The sequence below is a fragment of the Grammomys surdaster genome, unplaced genomic scaffold (genome assembly GCF_004785775.1).
Source record: "Grammomys surdaster isolate TR1022 unplaced genomic scaffold, NIH_TR_1.0 632, whole genome shotgun sequence".
Taxonomy (NCBI): Eukaryota; Metazoa; Chordata; class Mammalia; order Rodentia; family Muridae; genus Grammomys; species Grammomys surdaster.
Genome location: NW_021605051.1, coordinates 138,625 through 163,291, shown reverse-complemented (window position 1 = coordinate 163,291; position 24,667 = coordinate 138,625). Strand labels below are relative to the sequence as shown.

Here is a 24,667-nt window from a genome sequence, read left to right as displayed (position 1 = left end):
CTCCTTTTCTTTCTCCTCCCCTCCCCTCCCCTCATCTCTTCTTTTTTTTTCTCTGTGAGAAAAAAGCATGGTTTGAAATCCAGCATGGTTTGAAATCCAGGAGTCTATGAAGGACAGTGGTGATGGTTGGTGTGTGTGTGTGTGTGTTCCAGTAAAGCCTGTTACTATGGAATGGAGAATGGTCCAGTTAAACCTGATATTTAAACGTAATTAGGGCTGAAGGGCAGTGCCCAAAAAGATATGGATTACTACAATTTGGGGGGGTAGGGTCAAGGTGGGATGTGATAGTGCAGGACCTTGTACCTTCCATTGTATATAGGTATGTATGGATATGAAGGTATTCAGCAGGGACTGATAATATTGAGCAGCAGCAAGGGCTGTGGTTAGCATGTCCTGTTTAGAACTTTACATGAGATGGGAGCAGGGTCTCCATTTGTTCCTGATACATAGTACTTTATGTGTTACTGTAGCCAGGAGTGATCATGTTCATCAGAATATACCAAGAAGTTTATATGTGTTGGTATCTGTGTGTTATTAGTAGAACTTGATAAATATATGTGAAAGAGGCTGCAACTGGTACTGTCCAGCAGGATCTGGTATGTACCATTATATGTTGGCTGGAGTGTTGGAGATGATGTCTAATAAGTGCATATGTCCAGAAGTTTAGGTGGGGTCATAAAGCTGTGGGCTAGGGAAGTACATCCAGCAAGATCTGATACATTAAAATGTGGGGGTTGGGTGACAGTTGTGCTGCTATCCAGGCCTGAAAAGAAGCAGTGTGTAAGACTTGTTACCTTGCAATATATTTGAGAGCATTGGCGGGTGGGGGTGTGCAGTATATAGCCTGATACCTAGCAATGTATGTGAGTTGGCAGCAGGGTTGGGGTATAGCAGAAGAGATGGAAGCTTGTGTCCAACAGAGCCAGATTCTTAGCACTTTATGTGGAGAAAGGGGAGGAGTCTAGCACAATGGCAGGAGTCAGCTGAATATACTTCATCTGTCCACATAAAGTGTTAAGTTTCAGGTCATGATAGTCATACTTTACCTGTTGCTGACCAACATACACTGATAATTTAAAGTCTATGCCAGATACCTTCCTGTCACTGTCTGATAAATGTTTGGGTATCAGGCTCAACTAGATTAATAATTACATTGTATGTAGTAACTTACATACAATGCTACATAACATACTCTACAGGATATTCTACTACTGTTTCTGCCACCCATCATACATTGCTACATATCAGGCCCTGCTGGATGCCAACCAACAGGCATTGCTTTACTACACTGCTAAGGGGCAGGGTATGCAGGGGTATGGAGTGAGGTTCAAGCAAGTCCTGACAGATAACAGTGTATGTGAGATGACAAAAGAGTTGGGATGTCCATCAGGACCTAATAATGTAGAAGCTTATATGTGGAAGTGACAGGTTATCTTGGTGGTAGAAGGAAGTATCTAGCTTGGCCTAATACCTAACACCTTATGTGGGTGGGTTATCACCACCCAACTCACACTCCTAGGGATTAGGCTATGTAACTCCCTCCCACACAGCAGCCTGTATACTCTTAGGTATCAAGCCTTGCTAGACTTCCAATTGGAATCACAATACTGTTAGGGATTAGGCCCTGAATGTATCTGGCCACTCATCATATCTATATATACTTCTTAGAGAAACTATTCAAGGGTCTCATTAGGAAGATTGAGAATCATTGTGCTAGACCCCTCCCCTTTCTCCACATAAAGTGCTAAGAATCTGGCTCTGTTGGACACAAGCTTCCCTCTCCCCTGCTATAGCATTCCACATATACTTCTAGTTATAGGGACATGCTGGACATGCTCCTGTCACTCCTTTGCTTCTAGGTACCTGACCTTCTATCCAGCCTCCTAGGCTGTTGTCCCACACACAATAGCTATCAGAACCTACTGGACATTCTACCCTACAATGAACCCTTATACAATGATAGTTTTCCAGCCCTGATGGAGACTCCATTCTCTTTTGTTGCACACACACACACGAGTACATACCAGTTCCAGCTCAATACCTCCACTTCATCCCACATTTTGTGTGCAGTGAGAGCTTGACACCCAAGATGCAATGCAATTTATCAAGCCCCACTGAATACCACCCCTCAATGCTGCCACATATAAGAGTATAAATATCAGATGGTACATGCACTGCCAAGTATTAGGCTCCTTTGAACATCCATTCCACATAAAATTCTAGATTATCAGATCATGCCAGACAACACCTTGCTACTACTTGCCTTACTGCTAAGAATCAGGCTCTTCTGGACACCTTCCCTGTTGCTTCCCCCTAAACACTACTAAGTATTATGTCCTACTATCCCTCCACCTCACATGAACTACTAGATTTCAGGCCTTGCTAGACACCCCCCCCACACACACACACACACACTCTGATGCCCACACACAGTATTGCTAGTTATCAGGCCCTACTTAACACCCCCTGCCCTAACCCATATATATTGCTAAAACTTTCCCTATCTCCAAATAAAGTGCTAGTATCAGGCTGCTTTGGTTATGCAGTTCCATCCCTATCATAGCCTGACACAGACTGCTAGATTTCAGACCATGCTGCACACCACCCCTAGTCGCCCCACATACAAATCCTAGGTACCAGGTCTAACTGGACCGTAGCCTTAAGTTAGCCCTGCATAGACGTAGCTAAATATCAGGCAGACTGTGAAGTGATGGTAGGGTTGGGAGTACCCAGCAGGACCTGATACAAAGCATTCTTTGTGGGATTTTGGTGTAGAGGAGTAGCATCTAGCAGTGCAGGTAGTGAGTTGTGGAGAATGTTCCACAAACTCTGATGAATAGCAGAGTATGCTTAGCAGCAATGGGTGGTAAGGTTGTCTAGTAAGGCCCAATACTTAGCATTTTATGTGGGACAGTTTATGTATTGGGAGGGGGTCCTTTTGTACTTGAAACAGTACTTGTACATGGGGTTTCAGAGGGTTATCAGGCAGAGCTTGATTCCTAGCAGTATATTTGAGCTGTAATGGTAGAGTGGTGGCCAAGAGGACCTTATAGTGTATGTGATGATGTGGCAGGTAGGTTCAGCAGGGTCTGAACCTAGTGCATGTGGCTTTGCCAAAGGACAGTGTCCAGCAAGAACATATTTCAGTTGGGGTATGTATGTGTAAGGTTGTCCAATAGGGTCTGATATCCAAAATGTATGTGGTGCAGCTACAGTGGTGAGTTGCCCAGTTAAGGCTTAATGCTTTACACATTTATATGGGATGCCAAAAGAGGAGTATTCACATAGAATGAAAATCAGCAGTGTATATGAAGCAGTGATAGTGGAAGGTGTGTCTAGAACATGGAACTTTCAGGTATCAGCCCTTGCAGGAAACCTCTCACTCCACATGTTCTTGAGATATCAACTTCTGCTGAACATCAAGTTCTGTTGCCCTCTAGAGCATACCCCATATATATCGCTAGCTAAAAGGCCCTGATGGACTCCTGATGCCCAGATACAGCAGAAAATCCCATTATTTTGGAGATACTTGTCCCATGAGATGACCACTAAAAACAGCAGCAGCAGAGAAGTGGAGCTAACTAGAGCTTAGAAGACAAGCTGTGTGTGCTGCAGAGGTGAAGTGACTCAAGACCCTTTTAGGAGCCTAGAAGACCATGGGTGAATTTCAGACATTGTGTTATTTATGTATGTGGAGTTTAGTTTTGGTTTGATGACTGTGATTGTACCCTGGTTCTTCCCTCTTGAAGTATCTATTTGTGATTTTATAGAAGTCCATAGTTGAGAGTATTTTAGTTTTAAAAGACTGAATTTTAAGAAACTGGGTGTCTTAGAGACTGAACTTTTAATGTGTTTAAATTTGTAAATTTGTAAAGTTATTTATATTTATAAGGTGAGATCTTGGGGATAAATGAGAAAGAAAAGGTGGTTTAATGGTAATAGTAATATATTTTTTGTCAGTTTGACAAGAGGCCAATTGTTTTAGGTGGTTTTGTGTCAACCTGACATAGGCTAAAGTTATCTGAGAGGAGAGAACCTCAACTGAGAAATTGCCTCCATAAGATGAAGCTATAGGCAAGCTTGTAGTGTGCTTTGTCTTAATTAGTGATTTATGGGGGAGGGCCAAACCCATTGCAGTTCACCCCTGGGCTGGTGTTCCTGGGTTCTGTAAGAAAGCAGGTTGAACAAGCCATGAGAAGCCAGTAAGTAGCACTCCTCCATGGCTTCTGCATCAAATCCTATCTCTAGGTTCCTCCCCTGTTTGAATTGATGTCCTGACTTCCTTTAATAAAAAACAGTGATGTAGAACTGTAAGCCAAATAAACCCTTTCCTCCGCAACTTGCTTTTTGGTCATGGTGTTTCATTGCAGCAATAGAAATCCTGACTAAGTATCCAGCAGGGCCTGGCACATAGCAGTGTATCTGTAATAATGGCCATAATAATATGGATATAGTGCAACAACAGGAGTGTCTTGAGTGTAGATTTGTGCAAATAAGTACAGCTAGAAGGTGTCACATTTCTTGAAGCTGGAGTTGCAGCAGTTGTGATCCTCCCAATGTGAATGCTGGGAATTGAACTCTTTCCTCATCAAGAACAGCAAGTATTTTCTCCAGATTCTGGTTTTTGTTTTGTTTTTGTACCATCTAACTATTAGGAACAAGAAGAGATATCTCTACACCCATAGCAGCAGTGTTCAAGTTTCTATAAATGTGACTTATGTTTGATGGGTGATTTTCAAGAAACTTTTAAAATGATTTTTTAAACCATTTTTTAATTAGTTGAAGGACTACTAACTCAGTTATGTTGATAGTCATCCCCCCAAAAGAATCCAAAAGAGAAATGACAGAAATTCTTTTTAAGCCATGTAAGTATCCATTGAAAATTTATTATGGATTAGGAAGCTTAACCTAAAAACCAACAGCATAGTAAAAAGATATGTTATATCTGTTCATGGCAGAACAGGCTTCAAAATATATTTTCCTTTAAATGTATTCAGTCAATACATGATCCCTTATAAAAGTTGTATATATTTTTCTGTCAATACCTTCATTATTTATAAATACAAGATTTACACAGCACCCCCATCAAAAAAATTAAAATCCTTACAAATATCTACATGTTTTCATACCTATAAAACTTTCAAAGGAGTACTTTGTTGAAGATAGACCCAAGTTAATAGTCCATTTACTGTGCAGCAAAATATAAAATCTGTAATTTTCTTTGACCATAAAACATCTCAAAAATTAGCAAGACACTTATCATGAAACTGAGTTTCACTAACCCTCATATTCTAGAAAGGAATTTGATGCGCGCATTCCTAGGGGATTCAGAGGAACATACCAAGATACAGGTTAGACAAAAACAAACACATTTTACATTAACAGTTAAGGCAGGAGTATGGTAAGGAAAACGGAAGTAGGACAAGGAGACATGGGAAAGAACATACAGTAACATATGAGTATGAACTTAGAAATAAACTCCATTGCTATCTGTTACTCTCTCCCCTTTTAGCAATATTTAAAATTTTAAAACAAAACAGTAAACAAAAAACTTTTCTTGAAGTATACTCTGATTTCTTTGTTGCCACTAGAAAGCTTCATGGTTGGTTGTTTTGCCTTGAGATAGGGTATTAGTATGTTGCCAAGACTAACCTCAATCAGGACACAAAGTCCAAGAGTCTGAACTTCTTGTTCAACATAATTTGAATTTTCTAAGAAAGATTTCCTTTATCTGATAAAGAATCATTGATCAATATTAATAACGTCCATTCTCGAGAAGCTTAAGAAGTAGTGAAAATAAAGGGAAAGCAAAACTAGGTTTTCATCCAACCTGTGGACAAAGTCAGTAGATCCCTAATACCAAGTGATTCTTATCAACTCATCAACATTTACAGACTAAGAGGAAATGATTCACAGAAAGATAATGAAAGGAGGCAGTTAACACCATTGCCCCAATCTTCCACCAAAAAGGGCATAGAAAAATTGCTGTCACTCTTACTCTAGTTACTGAAGGGAAAGATCACCTTTCCTACCACAGACATGATTTTTCTTAAAACTTTAATAAGTTTTAAAGTCTAGATTCTAAACAACCTTGAAGAATTTTCAATCTTTCCTAGAATATATAAAAAGCAAAAAGAAAGAGAGAGAGAGAGAGAGAGAGAGAGAGAGAGAGAGAGAGAGAGAGAGAAGAAAAAGAAAAGAAAAAGAAAAGGAAAGGAAAGAAAAAAGAAAAGAAAAGAGAATGGGAGTAAAAGAACAGAGAGAGACAGAAGAGTGAAGGGAAGAGGGCAGAGGCATGGGGAGAGTAACTTATTAAACTTGGCCCAAAGGATGCTGCTAGCATCGCCCCTCCAGCACCATGAAGTCTCCATGTGGTGCAGCTTCCTCTATGGCTCTCAGAGATGGTGTCTGCATAATCTCCATTACTCCTGGGTTATAGCTCAGTGCACTGATTTCCAGGCTCTTCAAAGGAAAGCTCCCAAATGTTGCTATCTTGCAGTAATGGCTCAATGTCCTCATCACTGCCCTGTTCAGGGGGCGTGCTTAGGCTGCCACTGATGCTGTTGTTATGTTTTTGAATTCCACTGGTTTTACGGTATTCAGGGATGAATAAGGCAACCAAAAAAGACATAAGAACTATACATGCTCCAAATAAAAATGGCGGGCCTGGAATGAAAGCTCCCTGATGGATTAAGAAAAACAAATGAAGACAAAGTTTAGTTAAGGCTTTTTGTTTTGTTTTAAGACAGAATTTTGTGCTATTTAGAGTGGCTTTAACATCACAACCCTTCTGCCAATACCCTCCCCCCCAAATGCTAGGATTAGAAGCATGCATTCCTATACCCAGCATGGTTAGGCTCTTTTCTTAAACTCTAAACTAGTTTTGAATGATTTTTTTTAAAGCCACAATACAGTTAATACTTTTCTCATAAGCCTGTATATTTCATTATCCAATGTAAATTCTAATACAGTTTAATGTTTGGAAAATAATATAGAGTAACTAATCATTGCTTTTTATACCATTTCTAATTAATAGAACCTAACCAATAATGTCCAAAAGCAACAATTTTCTTTCTGTAATATTTTCTTATGACCTCAGGTCATACATTTCTACATATGAACATTAATAATTTCATGCTTATACAGAATTCTATATTAAATGTTTCTATGTTTCTCTTTTTAAAAATGAAAGCACATTAGCTCAATTTTGAGCAAGTTTAAAAAAAAAAAGACAGGGACTCTTGTAGCCCAGGCAGGCCTCATACTTATGTAACCAAGAATGCATCCTGAAATTAAGATCTCTGGCCTTTACCTTCTGAGTGCTAGAATTATAAGCATGTACCATCACACTTTTGAGTTTTGTACATTTTAGGCATGCACCTACCAACTGAGCTACATTCCAAGTCCCTTTAGTTAGATTTTTAGGTAACTTCTTCTTAGATTCAATTTAGTCAGACAATAGCTTACTATTCATAGTGACTATATAGGTGAAAAAAGAATATAAAGTACAGATACATATTTTCTGATTCCAAGTAAAATGATAATAAACAAACAGAAATTTAAAGCTATAAGATTATGCGATAATCAAATACAACCATTATTATAACACAGGTCACCAAATTACCTGTAGGGGATCATCATCAGAATTCAACTTTGGGCCCAACTCACTCAGTTCAACATGGAACATATAGAATATGAAGCCATACAGTGCTGGCCCTAGGCCATTGCACAGCCCTCGTATTCCAGTTACGATCCCCTGGGCAACCCCTAAACCGAAACGAGAGGGAAGTCAGTCTTCTTAGAAAAGTGCGTCAACCTTCAGAGCTTCTCTAGCATCTCTATCATATCATGACACACATATTTGACTGGACCGAGTCATCATAGCTTAGGCTAATTATGTTATAGCATCTATTACAGTCATTAGGTTTCATCATGATATTTTCATTCATTATACAAATGTTTTTTTGGATATACTACATCTATTGAATAGGTTTACAAGGAGAAAAAATAAACTCAGTTTCTGAAATCCTTTTGGACTATATCTACCATTTAATGAAAAATAATAAAATATAATCCTTTATGAGGTAATTTAATTTTTTCTATGGATTAGGACTTCCTAGTCCCGTTTAGTTGTTCATGTACAATAAAAAAATATGTCTGTTCCTCAGCAGTTTAGAATACAAACAGGATCCTCCTGCCCTTGGGTTGTCATCTGCAATCTTCCATCTCATTCAGACCTCCACTCAAAAATTCTGGAAGCACCAATTTCTAGATATCTCTACTTTCTAACACAGTAAGCAAAACATTAATATGAATATGGATAAGTATGAAATGGATATTTCTATAAGTCAAAAATAGTCAAGTTTAATAGTATTCATACCAGCTGAGTTACTGCAGCTAATGGTGACACACAAAGGGTGTCACTTAAAGTCCATGAATCTAAGAATGGATACATATAACAGCAAATTCATTAAGTGGAAAAATAGGTATCATGATAATGAATATACTCTCTTAAATTTTAATTTTTGTTGAAAAATTTAAAAGTCCTCTTAAGAGTTTAAAAAAAAAATCCTTTTAGGGACAGAGGTCTAGCCTACTATATTCTAGGCACTGAGTTTGACACTGGCATGAAACAAAATCAAGCCAGTATGTTTATATATGTTATTTTAGGCATGTACATACACACACACATGCATGCATGCATGCATGTCCTAAAATTCTCTTAAAAGTCCTCTAAAATTCTCCACTTTCCTGTAACACAAATGAATATTACAATGAAAATTTACAGTGAAATAAAAAATGAGATAAAATCTCCTACTTCCTGGCTACAGTAAGGTGGGCCATTAGAAGATGGAGAAAAAGGGGTTAATTTTGGCATTGGAATTTGCTAAAAAAGAAAACAGGAAGAGGAAGAAGAAATAACGTTTATTTTCTACACAGTAGTTCTAACTTATTTTATTTCTCCTTATATCCAATCACTAACAACCAAACAGATTTTTCTTCATCCTTTCAAAGATCCATTTCTTAAATTAAGCTTCTAAGACTGAATTATTTCAACTTAACTTTAGTGAATATTCCATTACCAATTTGTTATTAACAGAAATCTGCTGAAATAAGATTATAAACTGGTTAATCCTGATGGCAATATAGAATCAGAACTGAGGCTGGAAATAGATCTTTGCTATTTCTAACTCTTAATAATGTAATAACCTGACTGGCTGATTCTGGATTGCTAAAGTGTGAGTGTCAGTAAAGAGGCAAACAGAACGCTACTGACAAAATAAGCAGGTACACTCTTACAACAGGGGCCACTACTGTCAATTGCTATTACTGTCATTGTGGAGAATGTATGATTTCATACTTCAGGGCAGAGAGGTTCCAGCTGAAAACACAAATGCAAGGAGGACAAATCTCACCTTGTTGATCTGACTCTGCATTCCGAGAGATGAGGGCACTGACTGCTGGGAATGTAATGCTTGACATGGCAGCCACAGTTCCTGCTGCCCACATCATCCTGGAAAGATGAAGGGAAGCTTCAGTCAGGCTTTAAGATGCTTCTAGTCAATATGGTCAGTGGTAATAGTACAAATGCTTTGCAGTTTCTTCATTTCCATTATATGTATTTTTCCCTCTTTAAAGATAGATTTCCTGGGCATGACATGGCTTTCTCAGTAATCCTAGTAATCTCAGCATTCAAAAGGTTCAAGTAGAAGTAGCTTGAGTTCACGGCCAGTCTAGGCTACAAAGTAAGTCTCTGTGTGAAAGAATCCATACTATTAAAACTGATCACAAGTTACCCAGTGCCATTTTCAACTGTAGGCTCAATAAAGTTCCTAAAAGGATGTCTGTTTTCTTTATTTATTTGTTTTAAATAAATATCACATCTCTATCCACCTCCCTCTCACACACACCTCCACTGACTTCCTGTCTTTCATAAATACCCTTGGGCTATGTGGTCTGTCAGCTTCAATACCGCTGTCTGCTACCAAATGAATGAACAAAGACTGTTTGCTTCAGATCTTAGTCCTTTTCTCAGTTTGGAGAAAAATGTTTATGTGTGAGTCATAACAATATGAGAAGTAAAGTCCAAGGCTCTTATTGAGCTATATATTTCCTTGGGATAGTCTTTACTGAAAATGAAAAACTTCATTATCATAAAGTCTTTTTTTAACACATAGCATTTTGATTAGCTAGATAACTGAACCAGAGTTCACAGGACCCCACCCCCAACCCCTCAAAAAAAGAAGAGGAGGAGGACCAGCAAAGTTAATCTTAGGCAAAATGTAATACAGAACAAATGTTTCAAATGAAATTCAGCATTTCATATATCTTCTTCCCAACTAATCTCTATTGATATAAAACATTTCTAATAGCTCCACTTATGAATGCAAAGTAGAAACTAATTCATGTCTAATATGGAGACCGAGACTCTGCAATATTCAGCAATCAGATTCATAAGGAAACTTGCCATATTCAAAAAAAAAATGGAACTCAGGACTCTGTAGGAGGAGCTAAGGTGGGAGGAGGAAGGAGAGGAAGAAGAGGAGGAAGGAGAAGAAAAGGAAGAGGAGGAGCTAGGAGAAAGAAGGAGAGAGAGGGGACATGGAGGCAGATGTTCATATGTCTGTAGCAGTCAAAAGTACTTGGTATATCTAGGTTGGGTATTGGGTTACACTTCTGATTGTATGGGCACCTTGTTACTGATCATTACCAAATATATAAGCTTTTGGATAATTTAAACATTAATCTCATTTTCCTACTGGGCCCATGTGGATGGCGGGATGGTCTGGGCAATGCCCAGCCTTGCAGAGACAGCGTGGAAGATTGGCAGAGCCATCTCCCACGCTGACGTCTAGTGGGTGGCAGGGCTGGTGTTTCTGGCTTCCCATTTCTAGCTGCAGCGCACATGTGGGCTCCAGCTGAGAAACATGGCGGTTAAGCAAGACAGAGCCTCCGCAGCTTAGATAGTTGACCAGTGGCCGATTTTAAATAATTACTTCGATAGGACTCTTTCTGTTCTTTTTTATTAATAGGCCTTAATTTGATCATTCTTTCCATTTACAGGAAGCTAAAATATAAATACTTAAAACTAACTTAGGATACACTTTAGAGAAAGCATTGGTGTTGATCACTGATTTATTTTATGATAGTTATATTACTAAGTTAAGTATATCAGCAAAGCATGCTATAATCAGTTGTTATTCAATGTCTTTTTGTTTTGATTATATATCATATCCTGAAACTGTATAAATATGTTTAGGAGTAAAATTACAGAGGATAAGACTTCAGTGTTCACTTTTAAACCAGACATTTGTATCACACCTCCTTCCCACAGGGCTTAGGGATCATTCGAAAAGAGGGAAGGGGAAACATTTTAAGAGTGAAAGGTAGTGCAGCAGTAAAACAATATTTGCCAGACGTGACAGCACTGTTGCACACATGAACTCACACCAAGACCTGCAAAAGATCTAGCCAGCCAAAATACGAGCATGGACGGAGGAGCTCATTAAGTTTCATCCTAATCAAAAGAGCTAACTGACAACTGATAGCTTCTGGGGAAAGGGGGTGGGGAATGTCAATTTTCTTTAAAGACAGCCCATGAGAAGCTACTCATGTTCCAGTAGATGTCCTATACTTCTACACAGAGAAATAGTACCAAGTGGACATAGTGAATTTAAAAGCAAAAGATCACATGAAGTAAGGGAAAAGTGGTAATGGACATACAGGAAAAATTAGAATGGAGGGAATAGAGAATATATCTAATCAAAACATATATACTCAAACAGTTAAAAGAGAAAGTGGACACAAAGTCATCTGGTGGCACATACCTATAATACCAGTATCAAGAGGCCTAGGCAGAATTACTATAAGTTTAAGATCAGCCTGGGCTACAATACATGACTTTCAAAAACCAAATATAAACCCACCTGCCACAAAAAAAAAAAGAAAAGAAGGAGAGAGGGAGAGGAGGAGAACAACAGAAGAGAGAAAGAGATCATGAGCTCATGAGAACTTTATTAGAGGGCTGGTAGATGAGAACACACATTCAATTAAGCAATGACTCCAGATTTAGTAAGAATCATTATAGGTCATATCAAATCATCTAGTTCCACTCTTGCTCATGAGTGAAATGTTCAGTACATCAAACTAATGAAATAACCCTTCTTTTAACATAGTTAAATGATTTTGCTCCTCTAAGGCTCATCACATCTGTTAATTCAGTCTTTTTGTTTTGATAATATGTGAATTAAGAGAGGCTTACCAGGCCTGAGATCCAAAACCATACCAGGCAAGCTGGAGCATCTGAAAACCCAAGCCAAGGAGGACAGTATTCTTATTCCCTAGTGATCTCATCAATCTGCTAAGGAAGACTGTCTGCAAAGGAAAGAAGACAACTCTGAGAAGCCATATGAGAAGAATTTGATCGCAATCTCAAATTCAGAGCATAAGCTCTTTTAGTGAAGTCTACTCACTGATGCAAGAACCTTTAGGGGAACACTGACAGTCTATGATCCCTAAGGCCAGGCAGTAGTGATAACTCTTCAGAAATAGTTTCAGGAGCTCTAGTGCTGACCAGGGTTTGAAGCTTTTGACCTTCTTCCAGAGAAGCCATCTGGCTGGTTCTCTGCTAGTACCTCTCAAAAGGTTAATACAGCTGCACTCCAGTTATCATGACTGAAAGGACTACACCTTAGTCTTCTTTGGAGAACGTCAACAAGCATTTAATGTTCAGCAGTTAACAATTTCACAAAATTAAGAATGATATGAGCTTTAATAAATATATATTCTGTTAAATACAACTTGTAGAGACAGTATGAAAATGAAGATAAAGATACCTAAGGACAAACAGCTAAAGTTATTGTAAAAAACAAATGAAAATCACAACAAACTTGGACATTTAGCATAAGCTGAATTTGTGGATACAGTCAAAACAAAACAGCAAAGAACAGTCTTTGCTTGCATATATTCCCAACAGCTTTGTCATTCTTTCATTTGGTAGGACAAGTTAGCTCCCCAGACTTCTCATTTCCTCTGTAGAGAATTAATCACAGAAGAATAGGAAGCTTGGCCTAAATGCCATTTTAAGCAAACAAGCCTCTAGGCAATCCACAAAAGCTGCACTGAATGCTCCTGAAAGACAACAGGACATACACCCTTGTCTTTCTGGATTGACAATTTTAATAGGTTGGAAAGTGTTTACTGCTATTCACTCACTGCATATATTATAATGTACTGATTCTTATTTGTTTAGTCCTGGAAATAGCAGGATCTGGAAAACATTTATTTCTATCTAACTTTTGCTATTAAGGAAACAATGAAACATATTCCTCTGGTTAATTTTATAGTATATTGTTATTTTTCCTTTAAAATAGTTTTAATACCTATTTGTTCCATGTTTGTACAGATGTCCCAGAAAGTACATGAAGGTCAGAGGATAATCTTCAAGAATTAGTTTTCTTCTTCTACCATGTAGATTCTGGAGACTGAACTCAGGTCATTGCTTGGTAACAAGCATCTCTTGCTGAATCATTTCACCACCCCCTTAATCTAGTTGTTTTGGAAGTATATAAGAAGAGCTTATCCAGAACAAATTACAAACAACATTCTAATGAAATTTGTATGAAGTTCTACTGAATCCTGAGGACCTGAATAGTCTGTGAATGACCCAGTTTTGTGAGCTGGGTCCCTGTCAGCTACCTGAATTCAGTGAGGTTCTCTACACGAGCAAGATGCATTCCAGCAAGAGCTAAGCAGCTGAGGCAACAGTTTGGAGGAACTCTTAGAAACTTGTATCCTTGACTTATTACAGATCTGAGGTTATCAGGATTGAAGAAAAAAAAAAAAAAAAAAAAACAACAAGCTTTGCCTCTTTAACCCACATGTTTAAAAAAAAAAAAAAAAACTCACCTGAGCCACAATGGACAGAATTCCTACCATAGCTATGAATGCTACAATTTTCACAGATCCAAAACCTATAACCTGTAAAAATAAAAGCAAAATAAAACAAAAAGACCAGTTTTGTAATACAGGTACTAGAGATATAATTAATAAGAAATGATAGAAAAAATAATTGAGGAAAGTTCACAAAAACAGTAGAAATTAGGACAGAGACAGAAACTGAAAAAAAAAAAACTATTAATCTATATTTAAATATAACATAAAATAGTTATAATTAGTAGGGATGAATTGTGAATTTTTAAAAAATGTTATTATGCCTGATGTTTTGTATTTCCTCTCTTAATGAGTCTATCTCAGTTTGGAGACAATGAAATCATACAATAAAGAAAATGTAAAAGAAAGCAATCTGACTTTTAATGTTGTCAAAGCAGAACTGGACTTTAAGTGAAGTCAGTGGCTCTTGAGTCTGGTTGTATTTTAAATTTATGTGGGCAACAGAGAAAATGACAGAAGGGAAGGAAAGGGAGAAGAACAATAGGATGCCAGAACCCACTGAAGACCAATTACATCAGACTTTGAGGTATGGTCCTAAGATAGGTGTACTCTAAAAATCTCCCATACAATTCTAAGTACGAGCTGAGTCTGACTGGCAATGACTTCTAAACCTCCAATTATAATAGTAACTGTGAAATAACTAATACTTTTTTTAAAAAATATATTACTTTGTCCTCTACTAAAATTCTATAAAATATAGGAAAATACATTAAAAATAAACTTATATAGGTTTACTTCATAAATATCTTCCTCCCAATCACAATTAGACAATGAACATTCTAGGGTTAGAACCTCTGGCTTTTCTATTACTACCTCATATTCAATTACAAAATCTGAACTGGCGGGTTAGTTTATGCCTGTAATTTTAGTGCTTAGGGAGGTGGAGGCAGCCTATTATTATCAGCTTTATTCACTAAAACATAAAAGCAAAACCAACAATGACCTTATCACAAACTATAGATTCAACAGTGCTAATGTATAAGTATATAGACTCATAAAATGTACCATATGAACCACTTTGGTACCAACTGTGTACCTGTGGCGAAGAGATAATGACAGCTCTGTATTTAGTTCAATCTAAACCCTATTTTAGAAAAGGGTCTCAGAGCCAGACTTGATGGTGGATGACTTTAATCTCAGCACTTGGGAGACAAAGATAGGTAGACAGCTCTGAGTTCAATCTTAGTCTAGTCTACACAGTGAATTCTATGCCAACAAACTAGGTGTACAGTCTCAAAAGCCTCAGATTGTTGTTTTTGATAATTCTCTCTGTTAAAGGAACTTGCACAGTAGATGTCTTACTATATTGCCCACACTGTTCTTAAACTCTGATAAAAGCAACACCCCTGCCTCAGCAAGAAGCTAGACATCATTATACATACCTGTAGTTCCAGTTACTTATGAGGCCATCACTGAAATCACTGGATTATACAAGGTCCCTGCTTATAAAGTCTCTAGAAACGATGGTTTCCTCGATTTATCTTAGAAAAATCCCAATCTCTGATATTCTACATGTTGAAAGGCTTCTAGAGACCTGCTACTCACCTGCCTAAGATAGAGAAAAAAGCTTGAATACTGCCCAGCTTCAGGAAGGTATGAGAGAAACACTGTGATGCAGATGAGTAAGACTGTAGAATCTTTTCCAACTTTCTTTAATGACTGGGAATAAGCAGAAAGTGAAAACACACATGTCAATGTTCTTTTGATACTTACTTCACCATTTTCATGTCTCTTGTATAAGAGAAACTGAACATCCTATAAACAGATCATGAAAAAAAATTTCTACACAACTAGGAAAAATTGATTTTCTCTGGATTTGTAAAGTAATTTCTTCTAAGTAATTTTAACTACAAGGTTTTCTTTCTTTTTCTGACACAGGGTCTCACGTAGCCAAGGCTGATCTCAAACTCAATATGAAGCTGAGAATGACATTCTGATCGTCCCTTCTGTCTCTTCCATGGTTTTTATTATACATAAATTCATTTTAGTCTTCACAAACTGTTGATATTCAAGTTGCCCGCAACCAAGAAGACAATTAGTAAGTTCTAAAACTTTTATTACTGAATGACAAGTGTCATAGAACTTTTAGGTCACCATAATACACAAAACAACTAATGTCTACTAAAACCTTGCTACGTAAGACATTAGACCAGTTAACTTACACATGTTAACTAGAGTCCTTATAGCTGCCCTGAAAAATAAGCCATAGTAGTTCTGTTTTACAGAGAAGTTTCTACATGTAACTTGATCACAAGGCAAAAAAGGAAAAGCTTGCAAATTTTCTACCCATTCCTGCTTCCTTTCTCCAACTCCTCTCCCACTATTTTGACAATATAACACACACAAGAGAAACAGGCAAGATCTCCAGGAAGTAATCTGAGTGATCATTTTAGAAAATAATTTCAAGGGATTTGGGGAGATGATTCAGTTGGTAAGTGTCTGCTATACAAGCAAAAGAAACCAAGTTTGATTTTCAACACTCACAAAAAAGCTAGGTGCTATGGTGCTTGCCTATAACCCTAGTACTAAGAAGAAAGAGACAGGAAGATTCTTGGAGTTTACAGGTCAGGTACTCTTGCGAGTTTAATGAGCTCCAGGTTCAGTGGAAACTAACTCAAAAAATAAGGCCAACAGTAATAGAGGATGAAAGCAGATATCCACCTGTGGCCTACACAAGCCCACACGATCTGGTTTACAACTGTTCTATAGAAGTAGGTGTGGCAGAGAGAGAGAGGGGGATAAAGATATGTATTCCAGTATTATTTCTTGCTAGTATGATATACTTCCTAATACCTCCCTCTTCAACCATCTTCATTCATTCATTTAATTAAGTGATAAAAACAACCATTTCCTTGAGGGTACCTTTTGTCTTATGATTTACACAGCTTAATTGCTAAGTCTATATGTTTCTCAGTCTCTTAGCCCCTTACTTGTAATTAATGTTTTTCAATTTTTACTGTAAAAGAAATAGACAACTATTGTGAATCCTTCTTAGAAAAAAGAGATATATAGGAAATAAATATTTTCATGTCTTAATTTACCGCAAAAGGGTCCGCTTGTTTCCAAGAAATCTGAGCTCCCCAGGAAGCAGGTCTAATTTTCTCTGGCAGAGATTCTGGAACTGCCACCAAAATGAAGCAGATGTCTAGGAGAGCCACCACTGTGGCTACTAGCACAACAAGACTGTCTCCATAATTTGCAGAGAGATATGCCCCAATGGCTGGGCTGCTAACCAGACTAGCTGCAAAGGTGGCTGAAACCTGTGGGAAAAAGTACAATCACTTAGGATCCTAATAGAAACATCAGCGGAGAGAGCATGCTCTTTCCAGAGTCCCACACAATTCAGATACACAGCTGCATAGCTGCAAGTATCCTCTCATTTTGTTTTGTTTTTTAATTTATTTTATGATTGAATATCTAAGCACCATGTACATGCTTGTTACCCACAGAGGTCAGAAGAACTGAAATTATGGTTGGTTATGAGCTACCATGTGGGTTCTGGGAATCAAACCTGAATCCTCTATAAGAACAACTAACTACTCTTAATTGCTAAGCCATCTCTCTAGTCTCCTCTCTTGGTTTCAGCAAGACAAATGTGTTCCATATAAATTTTAAGAATTAAAAAGAAGAAAAGCAGTTTTGCTTAAAAAGTATTCTCACACTGTTAACTATGTGAAGATATGCTGGGGAGCAATGATTAAAATATAATAGAAATTAACACTGTAGAAACTCTCCTCATAAAACATTCACTGTCATTGTTTGTTTAATTGGAAAACAGACATGTGCAAAAAATATATATATATAAAAAGAAACTCTTGGTTTCCCTGAAGGAGTTTCATGTAGTAGAACCAACTTAAGCTTATCCCTGACTAGCCTACAAATAAATGAGACTCAGACTATGGTTGACTATCTTAGAACTAAATGAGACTCAGGTTATTTTATTTGGCTTGACAATTACTGGGGGGAACCCCTAATCTACTTTTCTAACTGCTGGCCTGGCTACCTCCCCAGCGGTGTACCCCAGATACTTGCTGTTCCCCTGGCCACTGCTGATTGTCCATATCTCCTCACAGTGCTTTTCATGGTGCAGATTAGGGGTTACCCCCTACCCCCAGTAATTGTCAAAGCCAAATAAAATAACCTGAGTCCTATTTAGTTCTAAGATAGTCAAAGATAAGCAGTTACAGCACAGTTTCAGAAGGATATTTTAATCTAACCTGAATATCAAAAATGCCCTTTAGAATTTAATTAACACATCCTGAAAATAATTGGCAGTAAACTCTCTGTAAGATAGGCTGTAAGGAGGTTACTGGCAAAGGTGCTAGGTCTGAGATAAACCCAGTTGCCTACTGCTGAGCTGCAGGAGCTGAACAGATCACTCTTCAGAATTACACTGTATTAGCTGAGATGTTCACTTACCGGCTTCTTGCCAGGTCCCATGAGTAAGTACTAATCCTAACTGCCTTTTTATAACAAGAAACTGAGCTGGAGATTAAGTAATTAATCAAATTAAGCGAAAGTCACTTCTGGTGACTATCAAAACCCTTCCTATAATCAGCACAGAAGCACTTTTGCCTTGATCATAAGGAAAAGATAAATGGGACTAGCAGGATGGCTCAGCAGCTAAAGGTGTTTGCTGTACAGTTCTGGGAACCTGAGTTTGATTCTAAGGACATGACAGAATAGTGACTTCAGAAAACTGATCTCTGACTATATCTCATGCATGCAATGGTGTGTGGGCTCGCGTGCCCACACACACACACACACACACACACACACACACGGGATGGGGGGAGAGAGAAAGAGAGAGAGAGAGAGAGAGAGAGAGAGAGAGAGAGAGAGAGAGAGAATAAATGCCAGAAAGGAGAAAAAATTTAACCTTTAAAAAAAAAAAACAAAATGTCTAACCAATCAGATATTATATAAAGAACGTGCATCAACCTTACATCTTCCATTAATATGTATAAGCTTTATGTTTCCATGTATCTATTAATATTTTATAGTCTAATAACATTACAGGGAAGTTAGTATGTCCATAGCCATTTCCCATGATAGAAAATATGGAGCAGAAAGATGCACTATGAGGTACAGAGTTTTGGTGCTTTTCACAGATCTGATGGCTAACACAGCCCACCTTGAATGTGACCTTCTGCACTTCTGACCCAAAAAATGTTTCTGCTGACATTTTCTATAGTTCTTTCTTCCCCTTTGTAACTATAGTATCATCATCATGCTGAGAGAATGAGATTGTCTAATATCAACTGAGAGAATGAGACTGTATAATATCAAATTATCAAAAAAATAAATGTCTCCTATTTATTCAACAACTATCTGCCAAGTGAATAGCCTTTTTCCCCCTTTAGTGTTATGTCTCAAATGAGTGCCCGAGACACACTGTTGAGATCCTCACATTTCTCAAATCTATTTCTGATGTTATTTTAAACCTCAATTTCCAGTCAATTTTTAATAAAATGGTAATTATTACTCTAGTTTTCTAGTTTTTAGAAAGTCTGCAAGCTTGGCTTTATGATGGATGCCTGCAATCCTAGCCCTCTGAAAGTAGAGGGAGGAGGATCTAAAGCTCAAGATACTTAACTGAATCTAAGACAGGTCTCAAAGTAACAAAAATTTCTAAGACAGGTAAATTACTAAACACCCATAATACCAGCCCTCAAGAGACTATGAAAGGGTTTGAAGTCAACTGGGCCTATATGTTTTTGTTTCAAATCAAACAAACGAACAAACAAACAAACAAACAAAAAGTTTACTATCTTACCCATCCATAAGCAGTACTTCTTTCGTGCTCTTGAGTGAAGTCGGCTACATAGGCAAAAATTACAGAGAAAGTGACTGAGAAGACTCCAGATACAGAAATCATGCCAAAATACCACCTATAAAAAGATTGTTTTAGAAAGAAAATGATTAATGATATCATCTTCTACCAACTGAAAGACTATTTAAATTTCCCAAGAGAGTTTTGTAATCAAAGTAAAAGATAACCATGTAAATATTATACCCTAATGAAAATAGACTCAGGTATCTGTGCGTGTGATTAACTGGAATTTTGACAATAGTGAGAGTACATGTTGGCAAAAATGCAAAAAAAAAGAATGAAAGAAGAATAAAAGTTTTAAATAAAAAGGAAAGAAAGGAGAAGAAAGAAAAGAAAAAGCTAACTTGAGGCCTAATGAAGAAAAATTACAAGTCTTTACAAAATTGAAAAACAACCCATAATCATTTTAATTAAACATTATTTATTAGCTAATAAAAATTTTAAAAGCAGTGAATACATAAAACTAGAAGGAATGAGGTAAAATTATTTTCAGATGATATTAATACACCAAGACAAAAGACTGGCAACATGAATAGAATAATTTAAACTAGCAAACAAGATTTTTTTAAAAATAAATCTCTCACTAGAAAAGCATGACATGTTAGTATTTTGCAAAAATTAATTATGTGGTAGAAGATAAAATTATTATGGTAGACAACAAATTTACAAATATTAACAAGAATTCCTGATAACCATATGAATGTATTTTCTCATAGGTAGAGCATTTCAGCACCAAGAATACTTGCCAGGGCCCAGCCCCGGCATTCTGGTATGGAGGTGAGACAGAGCTAGGATGCAGGCCAAAGGCTGATGACTTCTGGACATGTAACTCTCTTACTGTTCTGGTGGCCTGAAGCTGACAGCTTCTGGCAATTTAACTCTTACTGTTCTGGGGCCAAAAATGACTTTTGGAATTTTCAGAGAGAAAGAAAAATAAAGAACAAAAGTCAGTCATGCACGCGCACACATGTGCGTACACGCGCGCGTGCACACACACACAAACACACACTCACACACTGGCTGGGCCTGACCATCTGTTTTATCAGTTTCACAAGTGTACATAACATACTTATATACATACACATATACCTACATATCATGCATGCACACATATAGACAGATATACACATTTGGTGAATGGGGCAGATGCTCACAGCCAAGCATTGGACTGAGCACGGGGTCTCCAGTGGAGGAGTTAAGAGAAAGGACTGAAGGAGCTGAAGGGGTTTGCAACCCCATAGGAAGAACAACAATATCAACCAACCAGACCCCCCCACCCCCCACCCAGAGCTTCCAGGGAGCAAACAACCAACCAAAGAGTCCACATGAAGCAACCCATGGCTCCAGCTGCATATGTAGCATACGATAGCCTTGTTGGGCATCAGTGAAAGGAGAGGCCCTTGGTCCTGTGAAGGCTGGATGCCCCAGTGTAGGGGAACGCCAGGGCAGAGAGGCGGAAGTGGGTGAGTGGGTGAACACCCTCATAGAAGCAGGGGGAAGGGGGATGGGATAGGAGGTTTGCAGAGGGGAAACAGGGAAGGGGATAACATTTGAAATGTAAATAAAGAAAATATCCAATTTAAAAAAAAGGAAAAGCCAGGCAGTGGTGGTGCACGCCTTTAATCCCAGCACTTGGGAGGCAGAGGCAGGTGGATTTCTGAGTTCGAGGCCAGCTTGGTCTACAGAGTGAGTTCCAAGACAGCCAGGGCTATACAGAGAAACCCTGTCTCCCCCCCCCCCACAAAAAAAAACTTTCTTCTTAAAATTATTTTAATCAAATCAGGAATTTGATGAAGTCATTAATTCATCTAAACAGCATTAATTCATCCAAGTTCATCTTTATGTTGATCTGAAGGAAATTTGCCCAATAGGGTGGGCTGATGACCTGGAATCACTAGGCTATGTGATAGTGGCAGGAAAAACACATCAGCAGTGAGAAGCAATGAAGTCTCTGGGCTGTACTCCTCCAGAGTGCACCCATTCAGCCATGCAAGCTGGTGGGCCATCTCGAGGAAACTCACTTGTTTCCCATAGCCTTTCCTAGATGGCTTCTGTCAAATACTGGCTAAGTTACTATCCCATGGTCTAAAAAATATTAAAATTAAAACAAGGAAAAAAAAAGAAGCTTGAGAAAATCCTAACTCCTCTAAGATAATTAAATCATCTGGATTCACTATCCTGAAGGAGAAAAATTGATTAAATTCATATCATGTTTTAGAATAAGCTAATGGTCTTTATGGACTGTACAAGTGAAATAATGCTCACTAGTGCCACAATGCAATGAGATGACAAAAACAGTACATTCACAAAGTCAACCAAGCCACAGTTGTGAGGGCAGGAACTGTTAGCACACTTTTAGCACTGACCCCCTACAACTGGTATCATGACATACCTGCTGCTCTTAAAGACACCTTGAATTTCTTCAAGTAAAGTAGCTTATTTTGAAATGGTTAAAGAATATTCTGCAGATTAAGATAAAGGCTGAGTTCATAAATGATTGGGATTTGGATGTTTTGGATTTTTTCTCCTTTTAGAATTCTGCATGTATATGATGAGCTATCCTAAGCATAAGACCCAAATATAAAATAGAAATTATTCATATTCTATACATAATCCTTATACGCATAGTCTAAAAGTCATTTTACACAATATTTGAAATTGAAAAAAATTTCATTTTTTAAAATACCTGTTCATTATGATGAGGTAAAGTTTGTATACATTTGACCCAGTCATAATTGTGTTACATCAGTGCTCAAAAATATTGGGATCATTTCACATTTTTGAATATTTGGATTAGGAACAGCGGCCAACATAATTTTATTTACATCGGACTGAAAACACACCAGTATGATAGTGAAGAGTTCAGCAACTCACCATGGGCTAATCCTCATTAGTGGGATAGGGAAGCAGGTAAAGAAGACCGTGCCAAGGAGAAAAGGCTTCCTGCCCCAGACATCAGAGAGCGCGCCTATGAGTGGAGCACTCAGAAAAGAGAGCAGGCCCTAAGAATAAACAGAACAAAGGTTAGATTCAAAATGGGATCCCTTGATTACTTATAATCCTTTCTTTCTACATCTATTGGCTTCAATTCCTCTTATTTCTCAAAAAAAGTAACATGTGACATTGAATAAGGAAGAAGGAAAAGAATCCAACTTTAGATACTCTCACCACCTCTCTTCCCACCTTCAGACCTGCTGATCCAGAGGCATACAGCATAGATTCCCTTCCTGCTCCCATCTTCCTTGCCTCCAGAATCTTCTGAGATACCCCCATTTGTCCTGAGCCACGTGCTATCCTCAATGCACCCCCATTCTCCTGCTACCTCTCAAACCACCTGACCTGCTGATCTGGAAACATACAGCCCAAGGATACCCATCAGAGGCTTGCCACACCAGGATCATCAAGGTTAGGTTGCCACCCAATACCTACTACAACAGGAACATCCAGGGACTAAACCCATCAAAATGGCTAAAGCCCTTGAAAGAACACAATCAACAAAATACAGGACAATATGACACCTTCAGAACATAGCTACCCAACTACAGCAGGGCCTGGATATCCAAATACAACCAAAGCACAAGAAAATAACCTTAAGTCCAATCTTATAAAGATGATAGAGGTCCTTAAAGATAAAATTAATAAATCCCTTAAAGAAATACAAGAAAATACAATCAAATGGGTTGAGGCCTTTAAAGAGGAAACAAATCATTTAAAGAAATACAGAAAAAATACAATTAAACAGGTAAAAGAAATAAATAAAACTGTTCAAAACCTGAAAACGGAAATAGAAGCAATAAAGGAAACACAAACTGAGAGAATACTGGAGATGGAAAACTTAAGGAAGGGAACAGGAACAACAGATGCAAGCATCACCAACAGAATACAGGAGATGAAAGAGAGACTCTCAGGCATAGAAGATACAATAAAAGAAATTGATATATCAGTCAAAGAAAATGTTAGCTAAAAAAATTCTTGACACAAAACATCCAGGAAATCTGGCATACTATGAAAAGACCTAACCTAATTATAGGAATAGAAGAATGTGGAGAGTCCCAGCTCCAAGGCCCAGAAAATATTCTCAACAAAATCACAGAAGAAAACTTTTCCAATCTAAAGAAAGCAATGCCTATAAACATACAAGGAGCTTAGAGATGACGAATTATTCTAGACCAGAAAAGAAAATCCTCCCATCATATAATAATCAAAACACAAATCTACAGAACAAAGAAAGAATACTAACAGCAGCAAGAGAAAAAGGTTAGGTAACATACAAAGGCAGACCTACTGAAATTGCACATGACTTTTCAACAGAAACTCTAAAATCTCGAAGAGTCTGTACCTTGCAACCTCTAAAAAAGCACAGATGCCAACCTAAACTCAATCACCATAGACGGAGAAAAAAAAGTATTTCAAGACAAACTGAATTTAAACAATATCTATCCACAAATCAAGCCCTACAGAAAATACTAGAAGGAAAACTCTAACTCAAGGAGGATAACTACATCTAAGAAAACATAGCAAATAAGTAATTCCATGCCAGCAAACACACACACACACACACACACACACACACACACTACCACCAACAACATCCAAACAACAAAATAACACATAACAATCACTGGTCATTAATATCTCTCAACATTAATGGACTCAATTCCCCAATAAAAAAAACACAGGCTAACAGAATGGATGTAAAAACAGGATCCATCATTCTACTGCATACAAGAAACACACCTCAGCAATAAAGATAGACATTACCTCAGAGTAAGGGGCTGGAAAAAAGTTTTCCAAGCAAACAGACCCAAGAAGCAAGATTAAGTAGCCATTCTAATATCTAATAAAATAGACTTTCAATCAAAATTAACCAAAAGATACAGG

The 24,667-nt window shown here is 37.7% G+C and overlaps 1 protein-coding gene across 1 annotated transcript in view; it reads right to left on the bottom strand.

The window, feature by feature from the left end:
• Positions 1 to 4,866: 4,866 nt before the first annotated feature.
• Mfsd14b (major facilitator superfamily domain containing 14B) overlaps positions 4,867 to 24,667 on the bottom strand; it is a 60,498-nt gene continuing 40,697 nt past the window's right edge. The window contains exons 4-12 of the mRNA XM_028781992.1: positions 22,661 to 22,788; positions 19,730 to 19,844; positions 16,995 to 17,213; positions 15,499 to 15,612; positions 13,909 to 13,980; positions 12,263 to 12,375; positions 9,417 to 9,514; positions 7,625 to 7,767; positions 4,867 to 6,682 (exon numbers count right to left, since the gene is read on the bottom strand). Coding sequence (XP_028637825.1) covers positions 6,434 to 6,682; positions 7,625 to 7,767; positions 9,417 to 9,514; positions 12,263 to 12,375; positions 13,909 to 13,980; positions 15,499 to 15,612; positions 16,995 to 17,213; positions 19,730 to 19,844; positions 22,661 to 22,788 — 1,251 coding nt within the window. The 3' untranslated portion in view covers positions 4,867 to 6,433. The remainder of the gene's footprint in view (positions 6,683 to 7,624; positions 7,768 to 9,416; positions 9,515 to 12,262; positions 12,376 to 13,908; positions 13,981 to 15,498; positions 15,613 to 16,994; positions 17,214 to 19,729; positions 19,845 to 22,660; positions 22,789 to 24,667) is intronic.